General features: G+C 42.9%; 1 protein-coding gene across 1 annotated transcript in view; it reads right to left on the bottom strand.

The window, feature by feature from the left end:
* Nucleotides 1-26,472, bottom strand: part of nup210 (nucleoporin 210) — a 154,711-nt gene that overhangs the window by 101,583 nt on the left and 26,656 nt on the right. Inside the window, exons 6-10 of the mRNA XM_072472543.1 lie at nucleotides 20,290-20,422; nucleotides 18,213-18,371; nucleotides 14,409-14,477; nucleotides 12,291-12,397; nucleotides 10,661-10,801 (exon numbers count right to left, since the gene is read on the bottom strand). Coding sequence (XP_072328644.1) covers nucleotides 10,661-10,801; nucleotides 12,291-12,397; nucleotides 14,409-14,477; nucleotides 18,213-18,371; nucleotides 20,290-20,422 — 609 coding nt within the window. The remainder of the gene's footprint in view (nucleotides 1-10,660; nucleotides 10,802-12,290; nucleotides 12,398-14,408; nucleotides 14,478-18,212; nucleotides 18,372-20,289; nucleotides 20,423-26,472) is intronic.

Raw genomic sequence — 26,472 nt, 5'->3', positions numbered from 1 at the left:
TCTGGTATATTCTGATGGTGTGGTCCTCCTATGTACAGCCTCGATGGTCCTCTGCCCGCCTCCAGACTCGTTGCTTGCCCGGGTATATATGAAACCCGATGATGATCTCCCGTGGTGGCTTTCCAGATCTTCGCTTCAGTCTCATCGACTGATGGGCCCGGTCCAATTCAGGAGGGCTTGGCAAAATCCTCCTCCCCAACCAACTTTCCAAATATCTTAGACATATAGTCCGTAGAGTTGGAGCCCGCCCCCCCCCAGACCATCCGGTAGCTCCACGATTCTTACGTTTTGCCGTCTGGAGCGGTTCTCCAGATCGTCAGTCTTAGCCTTCAATGCTTTATGCTCTTAAGCCAGTACTGCGTCTCTGCCTCCAGAGAGGCAATCCGGTCATTATGGTCGGAGAGTGCCACCTCCGGCTTGAAATCAACACCTCAGTTGACCACGGAGAGGCCTTTGCCATGTTCTCTCCACTGAAGCTCAAGAAACTTCCAAGTCTGATGACGATCCCTTGCCCGACTTCCGCCTTATATTCTATTTGTTGGACATTACTTTTATGAGGGAACCCTATCCCATCACACTAAATGAATTTCCCCCACAAAATCATTAATAAAGCAGGCAAGAAGGGCCAAAATGAAAGTACCCTGTCGGGAGCCACCGCGAGTGACTGCTCACCACATAGCCACCACTGGAAGTTGCTTATTTAAAATCTTAAACGTCTTAGTTAATGAAACCAAAAATTTCAAGGTCTGCTATCTGCAGTTTAACACAACTACTTCAACAGTATGCGACCATGTTTTCACTGATCCAAAAGCAGACTTTTGGTAATTTATACAAAAACTTCCAAATACAGGGAAAGTTGGTGACATAATGGTACTGTCAGTGGACTAATAATCTGCAGAAGCAGGGTAAAGCTTGGAGGACTGTGGTAGTATGTATTAGGGGTCATGTGGGACTGGAAGCCCTAATGTCATTGGCTGACAGATCCCGGGTCCTGGTTGGCCGTTGACCTCTAGCTCCGCCCTGAAGGTGGAGTATAAGAAGCCGGAGTCTTCCCCCGCAGGCCATTCTACTATCGAGTTGCGGGGGAACAGACACGCTTAATAAAGCCTCATCGACTTCACTCTATTCGTCTCACGGAGTCTTTGTGCGCTACAATTTATTAAGCGTGCCTAAAAAGGACTATGGAGCTCAGGATCATCCCGGAATGCCTGAGGATCAGCCCCCACGCAGTGAACGCGGCAGCAGCCTTCAAGCACTGGCAGACTTGTTTCGAGGCCTACCTCAGAACGGCCACCGGCCAGGTCACAGAAGACCAAAAACTACAGGTCCTGCACTCGAGGGTGAGCACGGAGATCTTCTCCCTCATCGAAGACGCGGAGGATTTCCAGATGGCGTTCGCAGCACTGAAAAGTCTCTATGTCCGCCCAGTTAACCAAATCTACGCTCGCTACCAGCTTGCGACGAGACGGCAAGGTCCCGGAGAATCGATGGACGAATTCTACGCAGCGCTGCTGATTTTGGGACGAGCCTGCAGCTGCCCTTCGGTGAACGCAAATGAACACACGGACATGTTAATGCGCGATGCTTTTGTGGCAGGTCTGAATACCTCCCAAATCCGCCAAAGACTTCTAGAAAGAGAGTCGCTAGGACTCTGAGGCCCGGGCCCTAGCTGCCTCCCTAGACGTGGCCGCGCGTAATACCCGCGCCTACGGCCCCGACCGCGCGGCAGTCCATTGGGCTCCATACGTACCCGTCGCGACAAACCCACCCCCCCCCCCCGGACACCCCACAGGCTTGCGCGGTCCAAACGCCAAGTCGCACCGGGGGCGCCCGCTGCTATTTCTGCAGCCAGGTGAAACACCCCCGGCAGCGCTGCCCGGCCCGCGCAGCAATCTGCAAGAGCTGCGGGAAAAAGGGCCATTTCGCGGTTGTGTGCCGGTCCCGCGAGGTCGCTGCTGTCCCGGGAGAACAGGGAGCCCTGCAAGCCGTTTACGCTCCCCAACCCCCCCAGCGCCCCATGTACGACCCGCGGGCGCAGCCGCTCTGGGTCCCGACCACCGCGGTCCCGGGAGAACAGGGAGCCCTGCACACCACTTACGCTCCCCAACCCCCCCCCGGCGCCCCATGTATGACCCGCCGGCGCTACCACTTTGGTTCCCGACCACCGCTCTCCCTGGAGAAGAGGGAGTTCTGCGCGTCTCTAACGCCCCCCAAACCCCCCCGTGCCCCACGTCTGACCCGCCGGCGCTACCAACTTGGGTCCCGACCACCGCTATCCCCAGAGATGAGGGAGCCCCGCGCGGTCCTAACGCTCCCCAACCCCCCCAGCGCCCCATGTGCGACCCGCAGACGCCGCCATTTTGGGTCCCGGCCACCACGAGCGGAGGAAGGGCGCCGCCATCTTGGACCACCCCAGACCTGTACAACGCGTGGGGGCGGCCATTTTGTCCACCCCCGCCGCCATCTTGTGACCCCCCAGCCATGTGCGATGTATGGGGGCAGCCATTTTGTTCATCCCCGATGCCATCTTGGACGGCAACAACGGACCCCACTCCACTACTACAACCACGTCTCGCTTCAATTACGCTCGATCAAGCTCGGCCCCGGACACTCCAGACGACGAGGACAACGGTGCTAATAAACGGCCACGAGACACCATGCCTAGTTGACTCCGGGAGCACGGAGAGCTTTATCCACCACGGCACGGTAAGACGCTGTTCCTTGACCACCTATCCCAGCGCACAAAAGATTTCCCTAGCTGCAGGATCCCACTCCGCACAGATCCAAGGTTTCTGCATAGTTACCCTAACGGTGCAGGGGAGGGAGTTCAAAAACTACAAACTACACGTCCTTCCCCAACTCTGCGCCCCCACTTTACTGGGATTAGATTTCCAGTGCAATCTACAGAGCCTTACGTTCAAATTCGGCGGCCCAATACCCCCACTCACTATCTGCGGCCTCGCAAACCTCAAGGTGCAACCCCCGTCCTTGTTTGCGAACCTCACCCCGGAATGCAAACCCGTCGCCACTAGGAGCAGACGGTACAGCACCCAGGACCGGACCTTCATTCGGTCCGAAGTCCAGCGGCTACTAAAGGAAGGCATAATCCAGGCCAGCAATAGTCCCTGGAGAGCACAGGTGGTAGTAGTGAAGACAGGGGAGAAACAAAGGATGGTCATAGACTATAGCCAGACCATCAACAGGTACACACAACTAGACGCGTACCCTCTCTCCCGCATATCCGACATGGTCAATCGGATTGCCCAATATAAAGTCTTCTCCACCATGGACCTCAAGTCCGCCTATCATCAGCTCCCCATCCACCCAAGTGACCACAAGTACACAGCCTTCGAGGCAGACGGGCGATTATACCATTTCCTAAGGGTCCCATTTGGCGTCACAAACGGGGTCTCGGTCTTCCAACGGGAGATGGACCGAATGGTTGATCAACATGGGTTGCGGGCCACGTTCCCGTATCTCGACAATGTAACCATCTGCGGCCACGACCAACAGGACCACGACGCCAACCTCCAAAAATTCCTCCAGACCGCCAAAGCCTTGACCTCACGTACAACGAGGACAAGTGCGTTTTTAGCACCAACCGGCTAGCCATTCTGGGCTACGTAGTGTGCAATGGGATAATAGGCCCCGACCCCGAACGTATGCGCCCCCTCATGGAATTTCCCCTCCCTCACTGCTCAAAAGCCCTAAAACGCTGCCTGGGGTTCTTTTCATACTACGCCCAGTGGGTCCCCCAGTACGCAGACAAGGCCCGCCCCCTAATACAGACCACGACCTTCCCTCTGTCGACAGAGGCTTGCCAGGCCTTCAGCCGCATCAAAGCAGATATCGCAAATGCCACGATGCGTGCCATCGACGAGTCCCTCCCCTTCCAGGTCGAGAGCGACGCCTCCGATGTAGCTCTAGCGGCCACCCTTAACCAAGCGGGCAGACCCGTGGCCTTTTTCTCCCGAACCCTCAGAAATCCGCCACTCCTCAGTGGAAAAGGAAGCCCAAGCCATAGTGGAAGCTGTGCGACATTGGAGGCATTACCTGGCCGGCAGGAGATTCACTCTCCTCACTGACCAACGGTCGGTAGCTTTCATGTTCGATAATGCACAGCGGGGCAAAATTAAAAATGACAAGATCTTAAGGTGGAGGATCGAGCTCTCCACCTTCAACTATGAGATCTTGTACCGTCCCGGAAAGCTGAACGAGCCGTCCGATGCCCTATCCCGCGGCACATGTGCCAACGCACAAATTAACCGTCTCCAAACCCTCCACGAGGACCTCTGCCACCCGGGGGTCACTCGGTTCTACCATTTTATAAAGTCCCGCAACCTCCCCTACTCCGTGGAATCACCCCCTCCCTGCCACCGGCGCACCCCGCGACAGCCCCCTTCCCGGGAGGATCGGTCCTCCTCCCAGGTCCGACCAGAAGTGAAGCTGAAGCAGAAACCGTAAAGCTCCCGGAGGCGACAACACTGGAACAAGCACCACCACCACCGGGGCTGAGGCGATCGACAAGGACGACCAGACCGCCCGCCCGACTCGTGGCATCGGTGTAACACTAGAATGTTGTGGACTTTAACGAGAATGTTTTTTTTTCCTTTTCCCTCTTACGAATACTGTAAATAGTTCAAAACAAAAAACCCTGTACATAGCCCAGTGTAGGGCACTGTAATGACATGCAAAAGTTTTTTTCCTCCCAGGACCAGCCTTGTAAACCCCTACCACCATGCGAAGCACCACCCCGCCGGGTTCATTTTTAACAAGGGGTGAATGTGATAGTATGCATTAGGGGTCATGTGGGACTGTGAAGCCGTGATGTCATTGGCTGACAGATCCCGGGTCCTGGTTGGCCGTTGACCTCTAGCTCCGCCCTGAAGGCGGAGTATAAGAAGCCGGAGTCCTCCACCGCAGGCCATTCTACTATCGAGCTACGGGGGAACAGACACGCTTAATAAAGCCTCATCGACTTCACTCTATTCGTCTCACGGAGTCTTTGTGCGCTACAAGGACCTGCTTTCAAATCCCACCATGGCAAATGGTGGAAATAGAATACCAAAAAAAAGTCTGTAATTAACGACGATCATGAAACCATCTAGTTCACCTGTCCATACCTGATCGACCCATGCACCAGAAATTACAACGGCAAATAGCCTTACCAGCCCTGCAAAGTCCACATTACTAAATTCTGGGCGGGGCATGTGCCAAAATTGCGGGAGCTGCCTCTTAGACTAGCCTGGCATTCATACTCACAGAATCATATATCACATATATAAAATGTTCATTGCCTGGCTAGTATGAAACAAGGTGAATTTCATAATAGATGTCTAATTATATCCATTAGGCCACATTTTACTTTGCTGCTACAATAAACGGAAGTCCAATAAAAAAAATCATGCATTGGGAGGTACGGTAGCACAGTAGTTAACACTGTTGCTTCACAGCTCCAGGGTCCCAGGTTCAATGTTTGGCAAGTCATGTTGCAGCTGTATAGAACCTTAGTTAGGCCACACTTGGAGTATAGTGTTCAATTCTGGTCGCCACACTACCAGAAGGATGTGGAGGCTTTAGAGAGGGTGCAGAAGAGATTTACCAGAATGTTGCCTGGTATGGAGGGCATTAGCTATGAGGAGCGGTTGAATAAACTCGGTTTGTTCTCACTGGAACGAAGGAGGTTGAGGGGAGACCTGATAGAGGTATACAAAATTATGAGGGGCATAGACAGAGTGGATAGTCAGAGGCTTTTCCCCAGGGTAGAGGGGTCAATTACTAGGGGGCATAGGTTTAAGGTGAGAGGGGCAAGGTTTAGAGTAGATGTACGAGGCAAGTTTTTTTACGCAGAGGGTAGTGGGTGCCTGGAACCCGCTACCAGAGGAGGTGGTGGAAGCAGGGACGATAGTGACATTTAAGGGGCATTTTGACAAATACATGAATTGGATGGGAATAGAGGGATACGGACCCAGGAAGTGTAGAAGATTGTAGTTTAGTCGGGCAGCATGGTCGGCACGGGCTTGGAGGGCCGAAGGGCCTGTTCCTGTGCTGTACATTTCTTTGTTCTTTGTTTGTTCTTTGTTCAATTCCCGGCTTGGGTCACTGTCTGTGTGGTGTCTGCGTGGATTTCCTCCAGGTGCTCCGGTTTCCTCCCACAGTCCAAAGATGTGCAGGTTAGGTGGACTGGCCATGCTAAATTGCCCTTAGTGTCCAAAAAGATCAGGTGGGGTTACTGGGATGGGGTGGAGGTGTGGGCTTATGTAGAGCGCTCTTTACAAGGGACAGTGCAGACTCAATGGGCTGAATGACCTCCTTCTGCACAGTAAATTCTATGAGTGCAAATTCGATAAATATGAACAATTTCTCACTTTTCAATTCAAATCATCTTTGATACAAATCAGCATTCATCAAGTAATCAGAGGATACTGAAGCTTGAAACACTATCTAATAGTCATACCAATACAAGACAGAGGCCATATCATAGTTTTGAAAACTTCAGGACATCTCAAAGTCTCACAAACGGAAATTGTATAATGGCCAAATATCTGCTATAGTGTTGGTCGAGGAATACATATTGACAAGGACGGAGGGATACATATTGACAAGGACACCATGGAGAGCTGCACTGCTCCTTTGAGGAATGAAGTGGGCACTTTTACATAGCACCTTTCAGCACTTCAGAGAATCATAAATATCTTCACATCCAATGAGCTCATACTGATGGGTAGTAACTGTTACAATGCAAGAGGCACAGCATCCATTATGTCACTGGTGGAATTGGGGGGGCAAAGAGGAAATAGGGAGCTACAGGGAGGGGGAAGAAATGGTGGGAGGTGTGTGTGGAGGGGGGGGGGGGGAGAAAGAGAGAATGGAGATCCCACTGTAGGTCTCCATGACCAGGTTTGCAGCAAGTGTTTGCAGCTCGAAGAAATTGCTGCCCAGAGTTGATGAACTGGAGTCTGAGCTTCAGACTCTGCGGCACATCAAGGGAGGAGAGGGTTACCTGGACGTTCTGCTTCATGAGGCAGTCACACCCTGTAGATTAAGTATCTCAAATTCGGTCAGTGGTCAGGGAAGGCAGGTTGTGACTGTGAGTGAAGCAGGTAGAGGGATCCTGAATTCAGAAAAGGAGGAGTCTCAGCTCTTCACCTTGTTCAACTGGTACGAGGTACTTGCTCCCTGTGTGGATAAGGAAAAGGACTATAGGGAGGGTGAGCAAGCTGATCACTGCACCGTGGCACAGGAGACCATTCAAGCAGGGGGAACAAAAAGCCAAGTGGTAGGGGATTCCATAATTAGGGTAACTGATGGAATCCTTTGTAAGCAGGACAGAGAGTTCCACATGGTATGTTGCCTATCCGATGTCAGGGTGAGGTACATCTCTAACGGCTTGAAAGGATATTGGAGAGGGAGGGGAAGGATCCAGTTGTTGTGGCCCACATTGGGGCAAGCAACATTGGCAAGTTTAGGAAAGAGGACATGTTTAGGGAATATCAGGAACTAGGAACAAAATTAAAGAACATGCCCCCAAAGGTTATAATCTCGGGATTACTACACAAACCATGTGCAAATTGGCATAGGGATGAGGAAATTAGGGAAGTAAACACGTGGTTAAAGGAGTGATGTGGGAAAGAGGGGTTCCATTTCATGGGGCACTGGCATACGTATTGGGAGAGGAGGGGTCTGCACCATTGGGACTGTCTCCCCCTGAACAGATCTGGGACAAGTATCCTAGCGGAAAGAATAAATAGGGTAGTCACAAGGGCTTTAAACTAGCAAATAGGGGGATATAATGAGGGAAAAGCATCCAGTGGAGACCATATGGGGGGGAACTTGAGGAATAAAAATTGTTGTGTATCGACCCCCTGGTAGCAGTTTTGAGGTGTAAGATTGTATAAATTCAGAAATTAGGCATGTGTCTACCAAAGGCAGAGTAGTATTTATTAATGGGAAATTTTAACTTATACATAGACTGGGAGAGGCAGATAAGCACTTGTCAGAAAGGTAGTGAATTTCTGGAATGTGTGCGGGATAGTTTCTTGCAACAATATGTTCTAGATGCAACAAGGAGACAGGCAATATTAGATTTAGTTATGAGTAATGAGCCAAATTTAATTAGTCGCCTAACTGTGTGTGAAAATTTATCAAATAGTGATCAAAACATGATTGAACATTCAGTGTAGCGTTTGAAACTGAAAAGCACGATTCAGATACTAGAATTTTTAGAGTTGGGTACGTGACGAGACAGAGATTCTCCACGGTAAACTGGGAAGATCTATAATGGGTCTAATGACTGAAGATCAGTGGGGAATATTTAAAGAAACATCTAATAAGATACAGAGTGAGTATGTACACCCGAGAGGAAAAGGCTCCACTTCACAAAAAAATCACAGCCATGGACAACTAAAGAGTTTAGGGACAGCATAAAACCAAGAAAGGGCTTACAAAATTGCAAAACATAGCACAGATTCAGAAGAATGGGATAGATACGAAGACCAGCACGGTCACAAAGCAGGAAAACTGCTTATGAAAGGAAACTGGCAAGGAACATCAAAATCAATAAGACAACATTTTATAGTTATATAAAGGGAAAGTGGGTGGTGGAGAACAATGTTGGCCCACTAAAAGTTAAAATTGAGATATTGCCAGTGATTATGGGGACATGGCAGACATATTAAACAATTACTTTGCCTCAGTATTTACAGTTGAAAAGGAGGTTAACTTGCCAAAGTCCTGAAAAGATAAATAGTCAATAGAGGACAGGGATTTAATATAATTAACGCAAGTACAGCATCAGCAACTAGGAAATTTATGGAACTAAAGAGTGACAACTCCCCAGGACCTGATGGTTTCCATCTGAGGATATTAAATGAAGTAGGGGAGCATATTATAGATGTCCCAACTACAATCTTCGAATTCCCTAGATTCAGGAGTAGTCCCGCTGGATTGGAAAATTGAACATGTCACTTGTAAGAAGGGTGAAAGGGGGAAACCAGGGAATTACAGACTGTTTAGCCTAATATTTGTGGTGGGGAAACTGCTGGAGTCTATAATCAGGGATAGGGTAACTGAACAACCTTGGGCCAGCATAGATTCATGAAGGGAAGGTCATGCTCAACTAATCTTATTGAAATTATTGAAGAGGTGACTAAGGTAGTGGGCAGGGGAATGTCTATGGATGTTATTTACATGGACTTCCAGAAGGCATTTGATAAAGTCTCACATAAGAGACTGTTAACCAAGATGAAAACCCAAGGAGTGGAGGACAAATTATTGACATGGTTAGGAAATTGGTTGAGTGGCAGGTGACAAGAGGGTGGGAACATTGGGTAATTACACTAATTGGCCAGAGGTGACTAGTTGTGCTGGGGCCTTAATTATGCATTAATGTCTTAAGATGATGGCATACAAAGCCATATAATCCAAATTTGCTCACGGTACAAGGTTAGGTGGCATTGTAGACAGCCTAAACGATAGCATAAAATTGAAAGGAAATATTGACAAGACTAGGTGAATAGGTAAAATTATGGCAGATGGAATTCAATGTAAGCAAGTGTGAGGTTGCAGAGTACTTTCTAAATGGAAAGAGGTTAGGTACAGTGGATGTCCAAACGGACTTGGGGGTTCAGGTGCATAGGTCCTTAAAATGCCAGGAGCAAGTGCAGAAAATAATCAAAAAGGCTAATGGAATGCCAGCCTTTATATCTAGAGGATTGGAGTGCAAAGACACAGATGTTATGCTGCTGCTATACAAGACTCTAATTGGACCCCATTTGGAGTACTGCGAGCAGTTCTGGGCACCAGTCCATAGGAATGATATTTTGGCCTTGGAGGGAGTGCAACGTAGGTTCACAAAAATGATACCTGGACTACAGGGCTTAAGTTAGGAGGAGAATTTACACAAATTAGGCCTGTTTTTGCTGTATTTTAGGTTAAGGGGTGATCTGATCAAAGTACGCAGATATTAACAGGGAAAGATAGGGTAGATAAAGATTTTCCACTAATTGGAGATTCTAAAACTTGGGGAGATATTCTAAAAATTAACGCTAGACAGTTGAGGAGAAATGTTAGGAAGCACCTCTTCACTCAAAAGGGTTGTAGAGGCTTGGAACTCTCTCCCACAAACAGCAGTTGAAGTTAGAACCGTTGTTAATTTTAAATCTGAGAGATAGATTTTTATTAAGCAAAGATATGAAGGATATGGGCCAAAGGCACATATATGGAGTTAGGCCACAAATCAGCCATGATCTGATCAAATGGTGGACAGGATCAAGGCGCTGAATGGCCTACTCCTATGAACATGCCCAGGTCAGTGTGCATGTGTAGACAAGTATCAGCAGCGGTCCTGCATTGCCATATTGTGTTGACAAGAGACAGTGTTAACTAAATTACTAGATTATCCAATTCCTTTCCAACTGATTTAGGATTAAAGGTTGGTCAGAACAGCAAGAGCACTCTCATGCAGCTCTCCTGCTGGGGTGGGGGGGGGGGGATTTAAATGTTTTATCTTATTCATTGAAGAGAGATGAAAAAAACCCACAAAACCCTTCCTAACTTTAGGTACAACATTCCATACACTATTGGTTTCAATACACTTGGCCATTGCTAAATGATGGCCAGTCATTAAATGGGAAGGGATTATAAGACAAAAACAACTGACCTGAGAAACCACATTGGTTAATGAAGCATCAATTATTGTTTGACCTTTCTTCAGAGCCTGCACACGATGGTATGATCCATTTGCAGAAGACTCCAGTATTTCAAAATACTCCTTTGGAATTTCACTATTAATTCGGATATCCTAAGTTGCCATAAAGAAATGGTCTTTCGTAAAATGTTAAGTACAAACACAAATAAATTGTCTTCTAACATAAATGTAATACATCAAAATGGCTATAACCTATGATAGCAGATACAAAATATGATTTAAAAAGTCTTAAGTTTACAAAATCTGGCATTAAAACACTCTTATCTCTGGTAACACAAGAGTGTCTCAACTGTATTGTACCATTTGTTTAGTGACCCCATCAAGATAATATTTCTGACGAAGTGAATTCTCATTATTTGACACCAAATATTGAACAGAAAAAAAAACACGTTTCCAAGTAAATGACGATTCCACAAATGAGGGCTCAATGTAACATGGTCAACGGACTGTTAAAATAAAAATACAATCCTCTTTTAAAGTTAAGGCTCAACATTTGTCTGGAGGGCCGGCACTGCTCAGGAGCGTGAAAATTCTGTCACTTTTCCAATCACCAGCAGCTCACAGAGTGTAGGCACTTCAAAATCAACTTTTTTTTAATTTCAGGAAAGAAAGAGAGTATTTAGTCAAAACTAACTAGTTTCCAAAGCTTAAAATGGAATATAGAAAAAGTTTTGTATTGGGCCAACAGGCCGGCATCTCTTGAAACAATGGCTTGAATGAAACATGCAGCAGCTATTAACACAATTTGATCAGCAACTTGATGCGAAAATTTGGCACGATGATTTAAACTTTGCTTCCTGAAAGTGGCATCGCGCCCTTCACCTCCTCGTTCATTTCATGAAATTGTGGCATTTGCAAATTAACTACCCATTTAACTCACCATGAATGTTATGTCCAGTAATCAATAGTGGAAGTACCCTTTTAATGACTGTCAATTAAACTCTCTGGCTCTGAAATTGAGCAATTAAAGGCAAAGAGCCTCAATCCTTTTAGATTTAAAAACGCCAAATTTAAAATTACAAAATGTTCTTATTTTGTCTCTATCTTAATCGAATCTATCTTTCCCTCTGTTAATCTTCATTCCTGACTTGAATCTACTGATTGTAATTCAACCATCTCCCAGTTCTTCCTCTGTTTATTGCTCAATCTTTAAATTTCATCTGAGGAGATATACTGTTGGTCCCATTACTTGCCAAATTCCCAGATGCACCATTTCCCTTGCTGCACCTTTTATCAGCTCAGAATTCCAGGACAAAATGTTTGAGCTGAAGAATGCTCCAGCTAACTCTGACCCTTTACAGTCCATAAAAACGTGCATATATTTTTTGAGTGAAACAAAAATGTATAAACATAGTCAACATTATACAATTTGCTCCTTGTTCCAGTTTTATCAATTTCCAAGGGGATTGTGAGGGGTAAATCAGTTGCTGTGTCATTGTGGAATGTCATCAGTTACAAAGAATACTGGGAAACCGCTTACTAATTTGCACAATTGTTTTGTTCTAATGAACACGACTGCCACCTTAAAAGAACTGACATCACAGCTTTACCAGTGATGTATAATTTATTATGTAATACTTACATCAGATAGGTAAAGTTTATTACTTTCTTTATCATACACTTCGATAGTTAGACCATAGACTTTGCCAGTTTCCAAAATCCATCTGTCTCCAGGGTGCACTGTAAAACCTATGCATAAATATGTGGGGGGAAAAAAAGTGTAAAGATTCCTTGCCTTGAACATAATATTTTTCTAACCTCCATGTCTGAATGAAGAGTCTTGTTATACGAAGACAAATTCACAAGATACTTTTCCCTTTACGTTTTGCATCCTTAAACATATCAATTTTCCCTTAGCGTTTCGCATCCTTAAACATATCAATATGGGATTGATACTGTCATAAGCTAGTGTCAAATTCCTTTGACTGAGCTACAGGAGATCGAGATGAAAATTGCACCCGTGTCAAAGGGGCGTGAATCTGTGCGTGTCAATGTATATCTTTGCCTTCCTCAATGGAGAATGAACTACAATGAAGCAGTTATCATCATTCCACTTCATTGTGTGAAGTGGAATAATAGGCACAGTGCTGGAGATCTGAAATAGAATCAAATCGCTGGAAGAATTTAGCTTGTCTGACAGCATCTATGGAGAGAGAAAACTGTCCAAATGATTCTTCAATTTGATGGTTATTGTGATTCATAAGTTAAAATATTTTGAAATAAATAGTACATTTCGCAAGTTCTGATTGCAAGTGCACAAAATTATTACAGAGCTCGACAGGGTAGATGCAAGAAGGATGTTTACCCTGGTTGGGGGTGTGGGGCCTAGAAACAGGGGGTACAGTCCCAGAATAAGAGGCAAACAATTTAGGACCGAAATGAGGAGGAATATCTTCAGTCAGAGGGTGAGGAGTCTTTGAAATTCTCGACCCAAGAAGACTGCCGAGTGTGCTCAAAGCAGACACTGATGGATTTCCAGATACCAACGACATCAAGAAATACGAGGAGAGGGCTGGAAGATGGCATTGAAGTAGAAGATCAGCCATGATCTGGTTAAATGGCAGAGCAGGTCCGAAGGACTGAACAGCCTACCACTGCTCCCATGAAACAGGGCTAATGTTTCAAATCAAATATGACTTCTTCTGAACTGAAGACTTCTCGGTCACAACTGAAATATGATTCAGGTAACTTTCTCTAAATGGATGCTGTATCCACAATTCTCAGAATTAAGAAATGGATGGAACATAAATAGAATCTTCGGTCTTCAAAGGATTGATCAATTGTCCTCATTAACCTATTGATTGTTTTGACAGCTGTAGCAAAACCTCAGCAACTATCTGTTCCAGAAGGTTGCCGTGAAATCTTTGGATAGGCCCATCTATCAAGGACATGCATTATTTTATGTCAGAGCATTCAGTCACGGACACATATCTGGTCCATTTCCAAAGCAGCTTGAAACAAGCAGACCAAGTACAGAAAAATGTTATACTACGCAGAAAGAAAAATCTATTAGTTGAATGGTTAAAGCTTTTTAAGATCACTGTCTGTGTGGAGTTGGCACTTTCTCTCCATGTTTCGCCCCCCCAACGCAAAGATGAGCATGTTAGGTGGATTGGCCATGCTAAATTGCCCCTTAATTGGAAAAAAATAATTGGGTACTCTAAATTTAAAAAAAAAAACTATTTAAATGAACAAATGGCCAAATAAACACAATTATGTTCTGTTTTTCTTGTTGAGTGGCTAGTTGAACACAAATTGCTTAGAATTAAAAAATACAAACAAGATAATGATTCTACAATAAGGCCTTATGTAGTAGCAAAGACCATGTGGCTTTTCTGGCTGCTGGAATAATGTACAGGAACAGGCAATTTGGATGATGAACATGATATCTTATTCTTCAATTTATTTAAAAGCTTACTGATTCAATGTTAGCATATAGGATGCTTACCAAATTACTTTGACTTAAAAGGATAAAAACAATGTATGAACTGCAGTAGTTTGGAACATTCTGAAAGCAAGGGAGCTCTTTGGCACTCTAGTACTGCAGGTGAAATGAAACTGATATTCTGATAATTTGCTTCAATATCCGAAATGGGCAGAAAAATCAATTCTCCGACGTGTTTATCTTTTTGCAAATGTAAGACGTCAATTTACTGGGGGTTTTCCCAAGAAAGACAGAACTTTCATTTTAAATACTAACCCAAGTAACGTGGCTCAACGACATAAATTGTGCAGTTTGGTAACCGGGATACACCTTGCATACGAATACCTAAGCCAGTTGTTAAGGTTATGCATTCTTAAAATTATCAATCTATTTTCTCAAATAAAATGAAGATTTCTAGGGATTTCAAAACATTTGTAGAGGCCAATGAATATAATACAATCGCCATAAAGCCTGACATTAAAAGGGTTAATTTCTTATAGAACTATTTTGTTGACCAGTTCCAAAGCTCAATCCAAATTTTTCATACTGCTTTACAATATTTCACTACTTTATGTTTCAGGTAAATAATGCTGTAGCTTTTCTGGCTCACACGCTTCTGGTTAGGCATTCAAATGTCAATTTATAATCCAGAAAATTATGAAATCCAGAAATGCCTTAGCCCCAAGCAATCGGAACTAGGAGGCTATAAGATGATGACCTAGACTTTGGTGTGCAGGACACAATTACAAAATTTGCAGATGGCACAAAACTCGAGAAATACTGTGATCCGAGAGGATGTTATTGATAAACTTCAAAAGGACAAAGAAAGGTTGGTAAAATAGGTGGACAAGTGTCGGATAAAATTTAATGCAGAGAAGTGGGAAGTTATTCATTTTGGTAGGAAGAAAAGGGAGGCAATATAAAACAGCGGATACAGTTCTAAAGCAAGAACAGAGAGACCTAGGCGCATATGTGCACAAATCATTGAAGAGTGAAAGTGAAGTTGTGGTCAAAGTATGGAGATCCTGGGCTTTATAATTAGGGACATAAGAGTACAAAAGCAAGAAAGTTATGATAAACGTGTATAAAACATTGGTTTGGGTTCAACAAGTGTGATCTGCTCTGGACACAGCAATTTGGAATGGATGTGAAAGCATTAGAGTGGGTACAGAAAAGATTCATGAGAATAGTTCCAGGGATGAGGAACTTCAGTTATGGGGATAGAATGGAAAAACTGGGACTATTCTCCTTGGAGGAGAAGGTTGAGAAGAAATTTGATGGGACGTGTTGAAAATCACAAAGGGTTGGGACAGGGTAGAGAAGGAGGAACTATTCCCACTGGAGGAAGGGTAGAGAACCAGTAGACACAAATTAAACGTGTGCAGCAAAAGAGGCAAAGGTGACATGCGGATATTTTGCAGCAAGTGGTTAGGATTTTGGATGCACGGCCTTAGAGTGGAGGCAGATTCAATAGCAGCTTTTAAACTAGAATTCAATTATTACCCAAAGAGAAAAAACATGCTGAGCTATGGGGAAAGAGTCAGGGAGTGGGACTAAATGACACTTGCAGAGAGCTGGCAGAGGCATGATATACTGAATGGCCCTCGTCTGGTCCTAATCAAGCCAATATTCAAACTTGCTGAAACAACAGAAGGTATTAAAGCAAAAGACTGTCCGAGTTTAAAAGGTGCAAATCCAAGGCTATTTTCAAACCCCTTGGAGGGTGCGAACAGTCATACTGCCTTATAAAGTCTTTCAGAAAAATAGGCATGTGGCGCAGTGGGTAGCACTGGGACTGCAGCGCTGAGGTCCCGGGTTCGAATACCAGCCCTGGGTCACTGTCCGTGTGGAGTGTGCACATTCTCCCCATGTCTGCGTGGGTTTCACCCCCACAACCCAAAGATGTGCTGGTTAGGTGGAATGGCCACGCTAAATTGCCCCCTAATTGGCTACTCTAAATTTATAAAGGAAAGAAAAATAGGTGTAGATACAATCCTGGACCTTAACAGCCGCAATAGTGGTCTGGATTTTGTGGTCCGTGGTGAAGCAATGATCTTCGTCTCAAGCAGAAAAAATATCTGCACACTATGCATACGTGTGGACTCCAGAAGTTGCTGCTAGTTTCAGTAAAGTAATGGTGTCCAAGAAGTCCGAGTATTTAGCATTGTTCACCATATGAGAATTGTGCTCAAATTCTTGATGTTAAAGTCTTCTCCAAAGCAGCCAACATCCCACTGCTCTGAGAGAACCGAGGCTGGATGGGTCAAAGATTTGTGCATCAGTCATACATCATCCAAGGATAAAAGACAACAGAATCGGATAGCAATTGACTTGGTTACAGTGGAGAGCTTATGCACCCCAGCAGTGTGCCCACACCTACTTTCTGATGATGCGGAGATACCGGCGTTGGACTGGGGTGAGCACAGTAAGATGTCTTACAACACCAGGTTAAAGTCCAACAGATTTGTTTCAAACCACTAGCTTTCGGAGCACTCGGATTCACCCGAAGAAGGAGCAGTGCTCCGAAAGCTAGTGATTTGAAACAAACCTGTTGGACTTTAACCTGGTGTTGTAAGACTTCTTACTGTACTTTCTGATGGGCCTCAAGGTCGCAAAACTGGCAGACATCAGAGGAAACTAAAAGCCATTTTAAACATGTCTTCATATTGTACCTGGAAGCTTAGAGGAAAAAGCATCTACTTCCCCACATTTCCCCCTTCATACCTGTTATAACCTGCCTACTTACCATTGGCTGGGGACTAATGACTATCCCACAATCCTGTGGGAGTATGAGCTTCCCCAATGAGGAGGGGGGGGGGCGGAGAAACCACTTGTAAACTCCTAGTATAAATAAAGCTGGCCAGTTCAGGAACCAGAAGGAAGGAGTATGTAGCAAGGGAAGTTACTGCTACTCTTATGTATATATGTTATAGTAAATAAATGTTATTACTTTGTATCCTTAAAACTCGTGCTGGATTCTTCGTGGCCCTTACAAAAATACCCTCCCAAATTTGGCGTTACCAATCCATAGGGTGGAACCAACTGGAGCAGTATTATGATCTCGTGTCTGGTCTCCTGTTTTTCAGATACCAGAATTTCAATGAAAGAAGGAATTTATGAGCTAATATTTTTCATTTTAAGCAATTAGAGATTCTGATTTGGTGTTAAATGAGAGGTTAGAGCAAGAGAAGATTAGTTAAGAGTGGGGAAGAGGTTTGATTTAGATGTCAGAAAGAATGTTTGAAGAGTCGGCTGTTAGGATTGTTGTAAACTCAGGATTGTTGTAAACTCAGTAGTCCAAAAGGGGTTTTGATAAATGCAAACACATGTAAGGTGTTCATTAAAGTTGGAGCTGGAGAACTGATGAACCAGGAATTGGCTGAAGATCAGACTCAACGTCAGAGAAAGCTGGAATTATCATACAGCACTTAAAAACTCAGGTCTTTTTTTTTTTTTAAAACAAGAATGCCATTCAAGAAATAGTTAAGCAGTAAGAATATAATTACTAACACTTGTTTTGCTATATAAACTAAAAACAACCAACTTTCATAGTACAGAGTACATAGGTGGACTCTGCTTGATTCATCACCAAATAAGAATCTCTATAATGCATAATTCTGTTCATATTTACTGAGGCTATTATACTGAAGCTGCAAACAGCTATAATATCTTACATCAACTGTGTTTTGCAATTTCTAAATAGAGTTACTATTCTATTATTGAAAATTCTACTGTTACACAAATCCATATGGTAGCTGCACAAAATGCATGAACTTTGACCTGTTGTCCATTGAGGATGGGAGTATTCTGCATCCAGAACACTTAAATAGCTTCCTGTGCATATCATTAACGCAGATTAAGCAAGGAGCAAAGATTTGTCAGCTGCAAACATGCCAAGGTTGGAAAAGCAATGCTAATATTGCTGGATAAATAGCTGACTCTTTTCAAAATGTAGCCATGCCATGCAGGTGCATTCAGTAAGAGCTTGGAAGTAGGTATGAGATCATTAGCATTATGTTATTTCTGAACATGATTTATCATTTAGTTTCTGCAAGGTGCTAATCAAACGGCAAAGGATACTTTTATGCATCAGCACCAGGTTTGTTTGCCCTTGCTGCAGTGCGGTTACTGTTGATGTGGCTTGCTTTAGTTTGCCCACTGGTTGATTTGCATCTCCCCCTGGACTTACTATGCTATTTTGCAGCTCTAATTCATACTGATCAGAAGGCATCATTAGTCCTGAAAAAGAAAAAAAGCAACTTTAGTTGATACGGTTTAAATTGCAAAGCTTACAAACAAAACATGCAATGGAAGTTAGCTGAAATAACCATCTGAAGAAGCATTTCCAACAGTCTTTGAATTCACTTCAACCACTTCTTGCTTGGTGAACATAAAAGACTACCATAAAGTAGGAGAGGCCGGAATAGTTTCATTCCACAAATAAGTCTGGCACAAATTACGAAGCATAATGGAATTTTGCTTCAAAGGCAAGAAGCAGAATTTTTCATGCAGGTGACAGCAAATTTAGGTTTGCAATGGGTAAAGCAAATTTCTCTCCCGCATAGACAGGAGAACAAAAAAGAGCAGATTCTAGATGGTAACGGCATCAAGAAATATGGGGATAGTGCGGGAAAATGGCATAAAATTAGAACAGCCATTATCTAATTGAATGGTGGAGGAGGCTCGAGGGGTCGAAAGGCCAACTCCTGCTATATGTTTGTAAAAGTCCAGTTGGATGCCTTTACCTTCTGCTTATTGAGCTGTGAGCAATATCTTGATCTGGAAGAAGTCTCTGGAACCTAGAAATTTTAGTCAGGAGGAGGAAAGTGGTGATAGGTAGAAACAACGCAACGTTGGGACAGAGGTTATTTTTGATATATACGAGATGGGAGTCCTGAACAGGTTAAAGGGTTCTGACAAATGATCAAAGCTAGTATTTATTACAGATTAATCAAAGAGATATTAATAATCAGTAGGAAAATATTATCAATATTGCTATGGAGTATGATGCATTTTCTAAACGGATGATAACAATTCCAATCAAATTACTTATCTGAGTAAATTATTAAAGTTAAACTGGAGTGTTATCTGAATATAGCAGTCAACTTGGATTTAGAGCAGAAACATCTTTCCTGACCAACCTCAATAGACCTTTACCAATGGTGATGAAGGGAACCTCATGAAAACCGACCAAATGGTCTGGGTTAGGCTTCCATAAAGCTGTGTGTGGAAAAGATAGCACTGAAATTCTAGGTTTGTTGTATTTATGTAAATTTTGGGAATGAGTGAAACAAATCTAGCTAAAGGAGGATGGGCGAGAAGAGAGAAACAGCAGTTGGTTGTTTGTGGAATTCTGTTGCTTCGGGAGGGGGAGGAAAGTGCGAGTGGATTGAATAGAGAGTGCTGAACGCAGGGTCCCAGGAATTGGTACTGGGAAGACCACCATTGCTGGTTGGCTTATGTCAAGGAACTGGAATTCAGAAACTCTGCGATTTAGCAAATTTAATTCCAATGTATTGATCACAGTGTGAAATTAACATCCAGGTTACAGCCTTAAATTTGCCTTTTACTTAATTTGAATGTGTACCCATATCCTAGTCAGGCAATTTACTTTTGAAGTAATTTTCCTGATACTTTTCCTATATCATTCACCATCGCATACTTCCATAAATTTGCTTCTTAGATGTCTCCTTTCAAGATGAAAGCCAACATTTTTCCACTCTTACTTGTGTGTGACATTAAGTTTTATGGCTTTTCATTGAACTATTCAGATGCTTGATTGCATCTTGCGTGCTTCAGGTGTCCAGATTTAGAGCAAAAATTAATGCCATGTCTGGAATACTATTTCAAGCTTAAATTTCAAGAGTAGGACAAGGGCAATAGACAGTTCGAAAGCTAAGAGACAAATTTAGTGGTGATGCTAAGGGATCCTTCTTCAAACAAGAAATGATTTCATGGAACAGATGTTCAGGTGGAGTAGAGAATACAAAAACCTTGAATGCTATAAAAGGGACATGTATGCCATTTTTCTGGTCAAATGAAGAGTACTTTATGTTCTTGTGGCTAAAATGTGACAGGCTGTGAATGTCTTGCATGCAGATTTCTTAGCATTTTTTACTCAGGTTTCAATAAATATACAAGAAAAAAAAAGACAAACCTGTGACCTTCCCTTGTCTTATCTTTTGAACCCGATAATGAATAGAGGTGCCCACCATCAAGTAAATATCATAAGCTGGATTCAGCATAATATTTTCCAGGATAAGGAGTCGTACCTCTGCAGCTGGCACATTCTTGTGAACGAGAAATGACAGAATGTGTGTTTTAAAATTTAAGGTAAAGAAAATCAATAATACTGATTAAATATTGGATGCAACCTTTTTGCAGGTAACACAATTGTTTTAAAAAAATGTATAAACAGTTCCTGCTGTGAAAAAATACCGTACCAAGTTTTCAGCGAAACTTTAGGGTGCAACTACTATCAATGAGAAAAATCTCCAACTTTCATAAGTTATTCCACCAAATGAGGTAACTGACCCTCAAAGCTTGCATTCATTTAAAAAAGTTGGCGGTACGGTAGCACAGTGGTTAGCACTGCTGCTTGAGCACTGCAGTCTCACGGCGCCAAGGTCTCAGGTTCGATCCCAGCTCTGGGTCACTGTCCGTGTGGAGTTTGCACATGCTCCCCATGTTTGCATGGGTTTCGCCTCCACAACCCAAAGATGTGCAAGGTAGGTGGATTGAACACGCTAAAATTGCCCCTTAATTGGAAAAAATGAATTGGGTACTCAAAATTTATTTTAAAAAAAGAAGAAAAAGCACTGCTGCTTGATAGCGCCAGGGACCCAGGTTCAATTAATGGCTTGGGCCACTGCCTGTGCGGAGTCAGCACGTTCTCCCCATGCCTTCGTGGATTTCCTCCGGGTGCTCGGGTTTCCTCCCACAAGTCCCGAAAGATGTGCTGTTAGGTAATTTGGACATTCTGAATTCTCGCTCAATGTACACGAACAGGCGCCGGAATGTGGCGTCTAGGGGATTTTTACAGTAGCTTCCTTGTAGTGTTAATGTAAGCATACTTTTGACAATAATAAAGATTATTAAAAATAACAACTGCAACTCACTTTCTGATTAGCATCTTCTCCAACAAAGGGCAACAAATAAATCTGTACATCTCAACACCGCAAACACCATACTGTTGACCTGCACAGGTAGGTCGAGCACTCAATTTGTCTGCATCTAGGAAATCGTCAACCTCTAATATATTTATGTTTGCTGCTGAGCCCACTGGCACAATGGAACGCTTGTAAAAATTCCACAGAAGTTTGAACTGCCAGTATCAGTTGTAAATATGGCATTGATTTTGCATAACTTTATCTCTAATCATAGAAAAGTTGTTTATCCCTAGAATTGCCAACTAGACTTCATCTGTACCACCAAAATAGCTTCACCAAATGTGAACCTCCCCCTATAAAATACCCAAACAGTTCCCTAACATTTTAAGCATGGTAGATGGATTAATTGCATTTCCCTTGCCTCCTGCAAGAGGATTTCTGCAGAAAGGAAGGATGAATCAATTTTTGAAATAGTTATTGCATCTTTTAACAATCAACATTGGAAAAATAAAGCATGGAACATCAATTAGGTCATTAAACCTTATTCGCTGGATGACATACCATCCACCGGATTTCAAATAAATCTAAGTAGGACTGAGATTTCCTGCATCCCTTCTGGTCATAATAACAGACCACTGTAAATCCCATCTTATCTGTTTTTGGTACTTAAAAAAAAAAACTTCTTCAACACTACCTTCCAAAACCATGATCTCTACCATCTAAAGAGGACAAAGGGAGGACAATAAGCCCTCAACATTGTCTTTAATGTCTGATGCCACCTTTCTAATGCTCCCTGCGATTCTGGACGGTACGTAGTTGATTTAAATTGTTTTATTTCTGAGCTATCTACAACTTCTTTGAATAACCTTGAGATAAAATTTGATCCTTGATCCGATTGTATTTCTGTGGGTAGTCCATATCTGGTAAAGAATTTAAGTAACTCCTCCACAATCTTTTTAGCTGTAATATTACATACTGGAATGGCCTCTGGAAACCTAGTAGACACATCCATTATTGATTCCCACTTTTTGTTCTCGGAAGCGGTCCTACGCAATCAATTAGGACCCTTGTAAAAGGTTCCTCAAATGCTGGAATGGGTATTAAGGGCGCTGGTTTTATCACTGCTTGAGGTGTCCCTATCACTTGACATGTGTGACATGATTGACAAAATGTAACTACATTTTTATGTAGTCCAGGCCAATAAAAATGTTTCTGGATTTTAGCTTGAGTTTTTAGCAACACCTCCTTTCTATACCCTACCAGCAATACTACTTGATGAACTTCTGCCCACTTTTCATCCACCTGCATATGTAAAGGTCTCCATTTTCTCATCAAGACATTACTTTTACGGTACTAACACTCTGGTATACACTCAGATTCCTCTTCTGTGTACGATTTCTGATACATCCGTTTTATTTCTACATCTTTTTGTTGTAACTCCGCCAATTTTCCTGAACTAAAAATATCCGCCTCATCCCCCACCTGTTCTTGTTCTTTTTCAACCATCTGATCAAAAATCGTTTCTGATAATTGCACTTCAACTCCATCTTCACTCTTTGATTTCTCCTCTTGTCTTAACCCGTGACTTTGCGACCTTGTTAGCACATAATCCGGAAAAATCCCAGGATATTCGTCCTTTAACACTTCAGTTGTCTGATTTTCCACTGGCTTATCAACCACAGTAGGCATCACTCCTACTTGCGATCCAGCTATATCATTACCCAAGATAAACTGTATTCCTGGACAAGATAGTTTCTCTATTACTCCTACTACCACTTCACCACTCTTCACTGGACTTTCCAACCTTACCTTATATAATGGAACACTACTCCTCTCACCCTGAATTCCACATATTACCATCTTTTCTGGCAACATTCTTCCCAACCTACATAACTCCTCATCTCTTACCATTAAAGATTGACGAGCTCCCATGTCTCTTAAAATTGTAACTTCTTTACCTGCTCCTCCTGGTACACGAGTAAACTTTACCCACACAAGTAAATTCTTTAAAGAGATCTGGCACCTTCTTATCAATCACCTCTCGATCAGCCTGTATAATCTTTTGCACTTCTTTCGCTTCACTTGGGCTTTCCTTTACCACTTTAACAAACCCCACTGTCTTATCCTGTTTTACCACACCAGCCTTCCCAGTGCTTTTCTTCAACCACCAACACTGTGACTTTACATGGCCTAGTTTATTACAGTGAAAACATTTGAAACTTTTCATTTCTCTTCCACCCTCCTGGAGTTCTTTTTTAATCTGAGGTACACTCTGCTTATTATCTCCCATCAGATCACCTTCATTTTTATCACTTGAGTATTTCTCATGTCCCCAGTTTCTATCCCTCACAGGCTGAAACTGTCGGAAACCAAGCTTTATGAACTAATTCATAATCATCTGCCATTTCTGCTGCTAATCTCGCAGTTTTAACCCTCTGCTCTTCCACATGAGTTCTCACTACATCAGGAATTGAATTTTTAAACTCCTCCAAAAGTATAATTTCTCAGAGCTTCATACGTTTGGTCTATTTTCAATGCCCTTATCCACCTATCAAAATTACTCTGTTTGAGCCTTTCAAGCTCCATGTATGTTTGACCAAATTCTTTCCTTAAATTTCTAAACCTTTGTTTGTAAGCTTCAGGCACTAATTCATATGCATCTCAGATGGATTTTTTCACCTCCTCATACGTCCCAGATACCTCCTTCGGTAGTGATGCAAACACTTCACTAGCCCGACCTACAAGCTTTGTTTGAATCAGTAATACCCACATGTCCTGTGGCCATTTCATTTGTTTAGCTACCTTCTCAACTGAAATGAAAAAGGCTTCTACCTCCTTCTCGTCAAACCTTGGCATTGCTTGGACATATTTAAATAGATACCCACCACGTCTTCGACTATGACGCTTTCTCACTATCATCCAACTGTACATTTCTCTTTACGTCTACCAATTTTAACTGACTGTCATGTTCCATGGCCATTTTCTGAAGTACAAACTCTCTCTCTTTATCTTTTTCTCTGATCTGTATCTCCCTTTCTTTTTTTTTGTTCTGCTGGGGCTATTCTTTTTGTTTCTTTCTTCTCTCTCTTTTTCTTTTCCTCTCATTGCATATTCAAGCTGCTTTAATTCTTTTTCATGTTCAAGTTGCTTAATCTGCAACTGGATCTTTGCCATTTCTAATGAGTCAGACTGTATCTCAAGCAACTTTCAATGCTTCACCACCGCCATAATGACCTCATCTTTTTGCATTTTGTCAGGTAAAATTAACTGCAATGTTTATGCCAAATCTAATAGTCTGCTTTTAGTCTCTGTCCGTAAGGTACTGCGTGTGACCGTCTCCACCCCCAAAAACTTCTGAGCCTCTGAAAGAGCCATTGTCCAAACACACTCCCCACTTACTAAAATACCACACCTGAAAAGCAACCACAATATGCTCACCCCTCACTGTCTTTAAGTTCACTAAGCCAATCACATGACAATAATTGTAGGAGAATCTGCCTTCTCCTTGTTTTCAATTAACTCCCCGACTCACTTGTTGTATGACCAATGCTCACTTTTAACTCTTTTCTTTAAATATCTATCGTAACTCTTACTATGTCTCTATATTTCTAGTTGGCTTTCTCTCACTCTAATTTTTCTCTTATAAATCTTTTGATTTTTTTTGCTTTTTAAAATCTGTTCAATCTTCTGATCTGTAACCCATCTTTGTGCAAGTATGTACTTTTACTTTAAGTTTGATACTACACTGGTCCCAGCATGGTTCAAGTGTAGACTGCCCCAACGATACAGGCCCCACCTTACCCAGCACTGGTGGCAGTGCCCCACAAACCAGAACCCACTTCTCTCACACCAATCTTTACATAGATACATAGAAGCATCTTTGAGATACATATTAATTTCTCTATGTACCCTATATGCCAATTTGCAGGTGGCTCTTCCAATAATCCAGAGATGATAATATTAGAGGTTCTGCTTTATAAATTTAGTGCCTGGTTCCCCATATGCTCTTTGCAGAATCTCACTCCTAGTTAACATAGGAATTAGGAGCAGAAATATCCTGCTCCGCCAATCAATCAGATCATGGCTGATCTCTTACTAGTCTCAAATCTACCTCCATACCTGTTCCACATATCCATTCAACTCATTTTTTAAAATTAGAAATATATATCTTGAAACCATTTAATGACACAGATTCCACCGCACTATGGGGCAGCGAGTTCCACAAATTCAACACACTCTGCAAGAAGTAGTTCCTCCGCATCTCAGTTCGAAATCTCTCGCCTCTCCCCTTCATTTGTGACCTCTCGTTCTACCTATGTCATTGGTACCTTAATGGACTATGACAACTGGATCCACCCACCCCCACTCTGATCAGATGTCCTGAAGCTTGGCACCAGGCAGGCACTACAGTCGTGTGGGCATTTGCACTTTGTTACTGATAATGACTAAATATTCAAAAGTGGTCTCTTGTTCTGATGAATATCAAACAGGCCATACAAAGTTCAGGACTAACCAAGATAATTAATCCAGCACACGTTTATCAACGCAACATAGAAGTTCCTTCTGAAAAGAGGTGTGAGATCTTCTCAACGGAATTTAGAACACAAATAATTGATGTTCTTATCCTCCATGACTTTGATCTAACGGAACCCAAGCCATTGCATATGCAAATCCATGGATTCCACAATACAGATGCTTGAATATCTATGATGTTCACCACCCCAACCACTGTTTCCATTTGTCTTGTAAGTTTGTTTTCTGTTCATTCAGTTTTCATTCCAATTTACCAATCAGTCTTGCTAGCAAAGCATTTCACTTACAGTACAGGATAGTGACACTGGAAGAAGGGAGTAAACAGCACCCACAAAAAACAAGTTGCCACAGGAAATTCTATCACTACTTATTGGAACATTTCCTTCACCTTAAAACCTGTGGGACAAAACCCTAAAAAAGAAATCTCAGATGAGCAAAAGCTGGTAGTTTGAAAACCAATAGTTTTTGTGTAACCCAACCAATTTCAGATTACTCAAGTTAAAACGCCATTTATACCAACACGGAGATAAGAAGCGTTTTTAAAAGCTAAACCAATTACTGCATTATTGGAAATCAGGCAGATCAGTCAAATAAAAAGCCTTAATTGTAAAACAATAAGCAATTAACCAATAGATGTATTCGTCAGGCTGGTAATATAACCTGTGACACAATGTTTGATGTTTCAGAATTACACTTAA

Source organism: Scyliorhinus torazame, chromosome 13 (assembly GCF_047496885.1).
Source record: "Scyliorhinus torazame isolate Kashiwa2021f chromosome 13, sScyTor2.1, whole genome shotgun sequence".
In the NCBI taxonomy this organism is placed as follows: domain Eukaryota; kingdom Metazoa; phylum Chordata; class Chondrichthyes; order Carcharhiniformes; family Scyliorhinidae; genus Scyliorhinus; species Scyliorhinus torazame.
The sequence above is the reverse complement of the archived record's forward strand: the minus strand, read 5'-3'. Positions and strand labels throughout refer to the sequence as shown.